This window comes from Coenobita brevimanus, chromosome 115 (assembly GCF_032717465.1).
Source record: "Coenobita brevimanus isolate Jiangsu-jjx chromosome 115, ASM3271746v2, whole genome shotgun sequence".
In the NCBI taxonomy this organism is placed as follows: Eukaryota; Metazoa; Arthropoda; class Malacostraca; order Decapoda; family Coenobitidae; genus Coenobita; species Coenobita brevimanus.
In genome coordinates this window covers 695001-705000 of record NC_137068.1, presented here as the reverse complement: position 1 = coordinate 705000, position 10000 = coordinate 695001, and the positions used below count along the sequence as shown (strand labels likewise).

Genomic DNA, 10000 nt, shown 5'->3' with positions numbered 1-10000 from the left:
TTTCCTTCCTTGTGTCACTCTACTTTCCTCTTCTTTTGCACATTTGCCTCTCTTTTCTGTCACTGTACCCAGATATTTGAACTCTTTCACCAATTCCAGTCTCTCCATTCACTGTAACATCGCACCGGGAGTCACCTTCTGTCTCAGTAACTATAACTTTACTCTTTTCTACATTTACTTTCGAGGCACGACGCTCACAGACATCTACAAAACTCTGCACTAGTCTGCCAAGCACGTGTCCGGTTTTTGTAAGTACTGCATCATCAGCATACAACAAATTTGAGATATCCCATCCATCATCATTCATTTCCAACGCCACCCCTCTCTCCATTACTCGTGTTCTTACTTCTTTCATCACGCCGTCCATATACAATATATATTGAACAACTATGGGGCATCACGCAGTCTTGTCTCACGCCCACACTGATCGTGAACCAGTCACATAGATGCCCATTAACCCTTACACATGCTTCACTACCATTATAAAAACTCCTGACGGCACCTAGCTGCTTACCATCTACACAGTGCATGCGCAAAGCCTCCCACAATCCTTCACTGTCTGCTTTGTCGTATGCTTTTTCCAGAGCCCTGAATGCCATAAACACCTTGTAGACCTTCTCACAAGCCTTCTCTGCTATCTGTCTCACGGCAAATATTTAATCCACACTTCCTCTGCCACTTCTAAAGCTACCCTGTTCGTCACTCACTAGGACTTCTGATATCTCTCGTACTTTATAATAATTCTTCCACATACCTTCCCTACTACACTGAATAGATTTATGCCACGATACTTCTTGCACTTACTTCGCTCACCTTTATTATTGTACAAGGGTATAATCACAGCGTTTTTCCACTCTGCAGGCACAGTTTCACTCATCCATGCCTTCTTACATATCTCCAACAAGCACTTCATTCCACTCTCTCCACTACACTTAAGCATCTCTGCATACACCTCATCAACCCCAGCTGCTTTCCCATTTTTCAGCCGCCTCACAGCGCTCTTCACCTGTGCGAGTGTCACGTCTCCTGGCACTGCATTCCTTCTCTGCACACCCCCAAACCAGTCATGTTAACAGTCGCTTTGCTCTCTCCATTCCCATTCGTCAGACTTTCAAAATATTCTTTCCATCCGGTCCTTCCTCTATCCCCATCAGATATCCTTCACACGTTCACATCTCGTCTTCTTTTTATTATTATTATTCTCTTTCTCTTTTCCAGGGCGCGAATCCTGACATGCAAGATACCAATGGCAATACTGTGACACACATGATGGTCATCTACGACAAGATGGTGAGAGAGAGAGAGAGAGAGAGAGAGAGAGAGAGAGAGAGAGAGAGAGAGAGAGGGGCAGTTGTGTGTTAAATCAAAGGAATTTGTGTGGGTTAATTTGCTTTAATATTTGACATTGAGTGTGTGTGTGTGTGTGTGTGTGTGTGTGTGTGAGAGAGAGAGAGAGAGAGAGAGAGAGAGAGAGAGAGAGAGAGAGAGAGAGAGAGAGAGAGAGAGAGAGAGAGAGAGAGAGATTTATAGTCTTTAATATAGTTGGACATGAGCAACAATTGTGAGCATGAATGTAATAAACATTTACAAGTTTTTAATATAGTTGTACACGAGAATTTATAGGTGTACATCAGCCGGCTGCACCATCCAGTCACGCGATGTAGTTGTAAGTTTTTGGCTTGTTGTAAATTAGGAAGATAGTTGCTACGCTGGGTGGTAACCATATAGCCCGTGGACGCCTCGTGGTCATCTATCTGTCCATCTATCTATCTGTCTGTCTGTCTATCGAAATGTCCATCCATCTATCCATCCAACCACCCACCTAGCTATTTATTTGTCTATCTATTTCCTGTATCTATCCTTCCTTCCTTCTCCTTCCTTCCTTCTGTTCACTCATCCACCACCCACCCATTCACCTACCAACCTACCTATCTATCTGTCTATCTATCTGTCTAACTTTCTATCTTTCTATCTGTCTTTCCAGGACATGTTTGATATGTGTTTCGAAGCAGGTGCAACTATAAGTATCAGGAATCGTCAAGGCCTGATACCCCTCACCCTGGCAGCCATTTTAGCACATCGAGACATCTTCTTCCACATCCTCAACATCGAGAGGGAGATTTACTGGCAGATTGGTGAGTGGCAAGGACAAGTAGTACCCCAAACGGTCTTACGATTCATACCAAAAGGGGGGGTGTGTACTATGAGTGAAGTTGAATGTTCGTTGGTGCTCTGATAGTGAGATTGATAGATAGATAGATAGATAGGTTGATGGACAGGTAAATAGATGGATGGATGAGTGAATAGTAACAAGAGAGAGATAGGTAGATAGATACATAGATGCATGGATAGATTGACTGATAGATCGATGGACACCTAGATAGATAGATAGATAGATAAATAGAGAAAGACAGAGAGAGAGGGAGAGGGAGATTGCGTATGAGGCATTAGGTGATATCAAATCTAATCTCACAAAATCCCTTCTCACAGTTTCATATATTTCTTTTCCCATACTAATCAAGGTTGAGAGTAAACATGGGATCTTGTGTACCCTGTAGTAGTAGTAGTAGCAGTAGTAGTAGTAGTAGTAGTAGTAGTAGTAGTAGTAGTAGTAGTGGTAGGAGTAGTAATGTTGGTGGTGGTGGTGGTGATGGTGATGGTAGTGGTGGCGGTAGTAGTAGTAATAGAAATAATAACAGCAGCAGTAGTAGTAGTAGCAGTAGTAGTAGTAGCAGTAGCAGTAGGCCTATAATTAACATCTCACAAATCTCTCTGTATATAAGCAAAACGACAGGATAAAAATGTTTGATTCTTTGGTCTATAAATATCTAAAAAAAAAATTAATTTCTGTTGGTTTATTGGAAAATGGAACAGTGACTCTTGTATATATTTTGCGATGGCCTCACGCGTTTATGCATGAGGGGAAAATTACGGGTATGTATGTATGGGTGGATGGATGTGTGAGTGTGTGTGTGTGTGTGTGTGTGTGTGTGTGTGTGTGTGTGTGTGTGTGTAGTGCGTGCGTGTATGTATGTATGTGTAGTGCGTGTGTGTATGTGTGTAGTTCGTGTGTATGTATGTGTAGTGCGTGTGTATGTAAATATGTGTGTAGTGCTCGTATGTATGTATGTGTGTAGTGCGTGTAAGTATGTGTGTGTGTATATATGTATGTATGGTATGTGTGTGTTGGTTTGTGAAGTTGGGTTGGGTGAAGGATTTCTGTTAAATAATACTAAGACTAATATTACTAATAGTAATAAGAATAAAATGAATAATAATGATGATGATTGATGGTGGTGGTGGTAGTGATGATGATGATGATGATGATGATGCTTAGACGGTATGCGCATGTAGAGAGAGAAGGCGTGCATAGAGTCGTGAAGAGTCTATGTGAGAAATAGTAGTAGTGTTAGTAGTAGTCGTAGTTAGTAGTAGTAGTAGTTGTGGTTAGTAGTAGTAGTGGCAGCAGTAGTAATAGTATAGTCGTAGTTGTAGAGGTAGTAGTAGTTGTAGTGGTAGTAGATGAGAGGAGGCGTGGTAGGGCAAGAAGAAGGTAGATAGATATATTAATTAAGTATGTGATAAAGAGAGATATGAGGGAGTATATGATAAGAGTTAGGTATGCCCTCCATCTAACTCATTAAGGTTAGTATAGTTAGACGGATTCAGGTTATAAATATACTTAGATGGCTTATGTGAACTCTGGTCCTTTTGGTTGGCTGGGGAAAGTGCTAACCAATAGGAAGCCTCGTTGAGTGGAGTGGACCAGAAAAGTTTGGCTTGTGACTGGGTTTTATTGGCGTGAAGTTTGAGAGAGAGAGAGAGAGAGAGAGAGAGAGAGAGAGAGAGAGAGAGAGTAATGATGATGATGATGATGTACCCAACTCTCTCCCCCCAAACCCCATTTTCTTCTTTTCTAACTCTACTTTCTTCACCCCTAACTCTACTTTCTCCACTCCTAACTCTACTTTCTTCACCCCTAACTCTACTTTCTTCACCCCTAACTCTACTTTCTTCATCCCTAACTCTACTTTCTTCATCCCTAACTCTACTTTCTTCATCCCTAACTCTACTTTCTTCACCCCTAACTCTACTTTCTTCACCCCTAACTCTACTTTCTTCACCCCTAACTCTACTTTCTTCACCCCTAACTCTACTTTCTTCACCCCTAACTCTACTTTCTTCACCCCTAACTCTACTTTCTTCACCCCTAACTCTACTTTCTTCACCCCTAACTCTACTTTCTTCACCCCTAACTCTTTCTTCATCCCTAACTCTACTTTCTTCACCCCTAACTCTACTTTCTTCATCCCAACTCTACTTTCTTCACCCCTAACTCTACTTTCATCACCCCTAACTCTACTTTCTTCACCCCTAACTCTACTTTCTTCACCCCTAACTCTACTTTCTTCACCCCTAACTCTACTTTCTTCACCCCTAACTCTACTTTCTTCACCCCTAACTCTACTTTCTTCACCCCTAACTCTACTTTCCTCACCCCTAACTCTACTTTCTTCATCCCTAACTCTACTTTTTTCACCCCTAACTCTACTTTACTCACCCTTAACTCAATTATTTTTCCTCCCTTCAGGCAATATCACCTGCGCAGCCTACCCCCTGGCCTACATCGACACTATCAACACCACTACGGGAGAGACGCAGACGAAATCGGCCCTCAATCTGATCGCTTATGGAGTGAGTTTGGGAAGGTGGAGAGGAAGAGATTATGGAAAGTAACTGAATGTGGAGAGGATGGAGAGCGAGAGACTAACGAGGAGAATGTATGTGAGTGAGGTGGAGGAGGGGAGAGGGAGGGGGAGACCGAGGATTAGCTGGAGGGATGGAACGGAGAGGTACATAAGAGAGGGTGTGTGTGAGACGAAAGGAGGGCAGAGAAATGGTAGGGGACAAGGCGACATGGAGGCGATTTGTTTGTGGCCACCCCTTAGAGGATGAAGGTGTCTGGCTATATATAGATAAAATGAATCGTGGCCTTACAGCCGCCTATGTGAATTAAATAAGGTGAAATGTACAAAAGAAAAATAATAAGAATTGGTGAACAAGATTTTTTTTATATATATATATTGTTTTTGAAGGGTGAAAATTATGTGTAAGGGCAGATGACCTTTTAACAGATTCGTATGTACGAGGATATTAGTGGGTGTTATAGAGACAGTGCTCTTTTTTAACAACTATTCCTGCATTGAATTTACCGCTGGATGAAGTTGCAGTATTTGTGTGGTTTAATCAGTGTATAGTTGGTGGAGCGTATTATTTTACAACAATAACAGTGACACGCAAACTACTGGATGCATTTTATTTTTTCTCAGTTCAGTGCATTTACTCCCTTCATATATATTTTACTTCGTTATTCCTTATTTATCCAACCTCACCAAACCTAACCTGAACAGATCTAACCTAACCTAACTCTACCCAGCCCAACCTAACCCTACCCTACCCTACCCTACCCTAACCTAACCAAAACCCTATCTAACCCTACCCAACCCAACCCAACCAAACCAAACCCACCCTACCTTAACCTACCCTAACCTAACCTAACCTAACCTACCTTACCCTACCCTACCCTACCCTAACCTACCCTGCCCTTCCCAACCCAACCTAATCTAACCAAACCTAATATTAACGTAGATATGATCATGAAACTTTGGCAGGAACAGAAGAATACCCCTTTAATTTTTCCTATTCAGAATCACTGGATCACAATACAGAGAGCACTGAGCAGGAAAAATGCCCGCCCCTTCCCCTTCCCTGTTTATTAAGTTCTAAAATAAATCTGCTTTTAATTTCATAAGTTAAATAGTGAACACAAAACTTTCTATCTCTTTTAGTGGGATGAAATTCGGAACTGATACCGCGGGATGTTAATTATTGCGGTTATGGCTCATTCTGCTGATGTGGGCGTGGTGGGGCAGTGGGGGTATGAAGTGGGTGAATGATGCAGGGTAGATATTGATGATTTTGACTATGCCATACTAGTAACACACGAGAAATCCCCTGGCGGTGTGGAAAAGGTGTGTGTGTGTGTGTGTGTGTGTGTGTGTGTGTGTGTGTGTGTGTGTGTGTGAGAGAGAGAGAGAGAGAGAGAGAGAGAGAGAGACCCGTGTTTGTGTTCATACATGAGTGAACAATAAAGTATATAGAGAGAGGAAATCATTCACCTGTGCGTGGGTAGAGAGAGGTGTACTGTATAAAGGAATTAGTTTTTCACGGCTTTCATGTTTGTGTGCGTGTAGGAATTATGTATGGAATTGCTGGGTATGATATTATTATTATTATTATTATTATTATTATTATTATTTGTGGTCATGGTGGTGGTGGTGTTACTATTATTGTACTTGTGTGTTTGTGGTGAATGCTGAATTTGCCTGTCTGTCTATCTATCTATCTATCTATCTATCTATCTGTCTGTCTATCTATCTATCTATATACTATGCACTACACCTATACACTTTAGCCATACACATACAACTAAACACTGTACACTATACATACATATTGTGGTGCAGAGAAAATTCTCACTATACACACACACACACACACACACACACACACACACACACACACACACACACACACACACACACACACACACACACACACACACACACACACACACACACACACACACACACACACACACACACACACACACACACACACACACACACACACACACACACACACACACACACACACACACACACACACACACTTCCTCATCCCACTAAGGTCAAGACATTTTTTTTCTTTAAACTATCAAACAGCCGCAAAGACCTTCATAAGATGCTCTCTATCTATCTATATATCTATCTATTGCCAGACGCCATAATCCCGTAAGGTGTGGCCATTTGACTTTGAGTTATTTGTTTTACGGGGAGGGGCACTAACCCTCCACCAACCCACTTGTTGACACATAGGGAGCACGTATGGTTTGGTTATATGGTTACCACCCAGCGTTGTAAATGGTTTCTTGGCTTACAGGAAACCATTTGGCGTGTCACTCAATGTAAAGCCACCTGTAAAGGAAAGAAAAGCAATACGAAGTGACAGGAATGATGGGAGAAATAGGAAGAGAGGATGGCAGGCACAGAAAAAGAATGATAAAGGCTAAGGAAGAAGTAGGCAGCACTACATCAAGTGAGTGGATGATGGTCGCCACCACCTACCACCAACCTTCATAAGACGCTGTATTGAGTAATTGGAGACGCTTGAGGCAGTCCGTGGGAGTTAAGCGAATTGGCCTGAACGGTGGCTGGGAGGATGGCGACGGTCGTTAACATACATGTGTACGTACCTGCATATATACATACATACATACATATATTTACATTCATATAAGAGAGAGAGAGAGAGAGAGAGAGAGAGAGAGAGAGAGAGAGAGAGAGAGAGAGAGAGAGAGAGAGAGAGAGAGAGAGGACAATTAATACTGTAGTGTTGTTATATCTTGGCTCGCACACTGTTGTTGTTTCGAGTTAGTGGGGAGGGAAGGGTGTGTGTGTGTGTGTGTGTGTGTGTGTGTGTGTGTGTGTGTGTGTGTGTGTGTGTGTGTGTGTGTCAATAAATAACAAATAGAGATAGATAGATAAATAGATAGACTGATTGGTTGGTTAGTGGATTGATACACGGATAGATAGATAAATAAACAGGTAATACTCTGCCCCCACAGGTAAAAGACGACCACCTGGACCTGATGGAGGGACCTGTGGTGGACCTGCTGAAGACAAAGTGGGAGACGTTTGTGAAGAAGAGGTGAGACGTATTCCCTTTTATATCGAGATCTTCTTTTGTTATTATTTTTGCTGCCTTGAAACTGATTTACTCAATGTTAGAAAAGCTTATTGTATGTGAAAGTGTTTATAAAGATGACAAGATGGGCCCAAAATAGCGCTTAACTTGAAATGCACATGGCTGTCTCCACGTGCCCAAATCGTCTCATCACAACACCAATGCATTCCAGTCCCATCCCTCCTCTCAGCTCTTTATTCCATCCTTCCTCTCAATTCTTCATTCCATCCTTCCTCTCAATTCTTCATTCGATTCTTCCTCTCAACTCCATATCCTTCATCCTTTCAAGTCATCATTCCATCCTTCCTCTCACTTTTTCACTCCATCCTTCCTCTCAACTCTTCATTACATCCTTCCTCGCAGCTCTTCATTCCATCCTTCCTCTCAACTCTTCATTCCATCCTTCCTCTCAGCTCTTCATTCCATCCTTCCTCTCAACTCTTCATTCCATCCTTCCTCTCAACCCTTCATCCTTCATCCACACCGTATGCCCAAACCATCTCAGTCTACTCCTCCTCATCACAACCCCAGTACATTCAAGTCCCATCCTTCCACTAAACTCTTCATCCTCCATCCTCTCCACTCTTTATTCCACCCTTCCTCTCAACTATTCACTCTTCATCCTTTAAACGCTTCATCCTATCCTACCTCAACTCCTCATTCTCAATCCTAATTCTGTCAGGCCTGTTATTGAAGGACGCAATATTAATTTTCTTTTCATTTTACACAGTTAAAAAAAGAAAAAAGTTCATGTTCTTAGGGTATTTATGTTCCTTGAGCCTTAACTCTCTCTCTCTCTCTCTCTCTCTCTCTCTCTCTCTGTCGTTGGTTAAGGAAGCCCCCTAACACCTCTTCCTTAGTGGTTTAATTTGGATATGGCAAATTAATAACCCTTAGTACGTTATTTATGCAGAGTATGGCGACGTTAGAATGATTTACGTAACACATAGGGGGACAGGAAGGTGTAATAAGCAAAGTAAATCGCTTAGGAACATGTGTTAGGGAGCTGTTTTCAAGTGTGTTCTCATTTTCTCTCTTACTCTAACTTTATAACAGTAGATTAATACAGGAATAAGGTGCTAGTCACGAAGAAGTGCCGTGTAAAGGATAGAGAGCCGTAACACTGTCTTTTTCTGCCGGTGAGCCACGTGAAATAAGTGGGGACGATAATCTAGGCCAAGTTAGGTGAAAGAATTCATTATTTTATCTCTCCGTCTCTCCATCTCCTTATCTCTCTCTCTCCCGCAGGTTCAACAATCTCTTCTTCGTCTTCCTCACCTACTTCCTCATCTCCATGGGCGCCTACGTCAACAGGCCAACCCCCTGCGTCAACCCCTCCTCCACCTCAACCCGCACCACCCCACCCCTGGCCGTCATGAAGCTACCTGCCCTCTCTCTCACCTGTATGAACGTCACTGTGGTCATGCATCCCGACCTGGTGTATGGCAAGCCCGAGGTGAGTACGAGAGAGAGAGAGAGAGAGAGAGAGAGAGAGAGAGAGAGAGAGAGAGAGAGAGAGAGAGAGAGAGAGAGAGAGAGAGAGAGAATTACGAGGTAACACATGAAAGAACTTTAGTTAAATGAAAATAATTGTGTGTGTGTGTGTGTGTGTGTGTGTGTGTGTGTGTGTGAGAGAGAGAGAGAGAGAGAGAGAGAGAGAGAGAGAGAGAGAGAGAGAGAGAGAGAGAGAGAGAGAGAGAATTACGAGGTAACATATGAAAGAACTTTAGTTAAATGAAAATAATTGTGTGTGTGTGTGTGTGTGTGTGTGTGTGTGTGTGTGTGTGTGTGTGTGAGAGAGAGAGAGAGAGAGAGAGAGAGAGAGAGGGGGGTTAATAGGTAGTTCCAGGAAAAGTAAATGATTAAAACTCACTCTTTCTCGCTTTTACCGGGAATCAGGAGTTTTCTTATTAATATGTCAGACAGTATTTCCCCCCCCTTCTCTCTCTCTCTCTCTCATTCATACGAGTCGTGGTCATGTGTTGTTAATCTAAACTTTTACCAATGAATGATTTACAGACTCAGTTCTATTAATCTCTCTGTCTCTCAATAAAAAACTTTCCTATTCCTATTAACATCACCTTCAGTTCGTATCTCTCTCTAATTATCTTTCTCTATCTCTCCACAGGTAACAACGGACGACTCTCTCTCACCTACCTCGTTCCTCCTCCCCTCCCCCTCCAACGTGACCCTC

General features: G+C 42.4%; 1 protein-coding gene across 1 annotated transcript in view; it reads left to right on the top strand.

Moving 5' to 3' along the window:
• The window catches only part of nan (transient receptor potential cation channel subfamily V member nanchung), a 52078-nt gene that overhangs the window by 17552 nt on the left and 24526 nt on the right, over window positions 1-10000 (top strand). The window contains 6 exon segments of the mRNA XM_080286959.1: window positions 1219-1290; window positions 1985-2135; window positions 4592-4695; window positions 7688-7770; window positions 9055-9262; window positions 9935-10000. The exon segment at window positions 9935-10000 is cut by the window's right edge and continues 141 nt beyond it. Coding sequence (XP_080143085.1) covers window positions 1219-1290; window positions 1985-2135; window positions 4592-4695; window positions 7688-7770; window positions 9055-9262; window positions 9935-10000 — 684 coding nt within the window.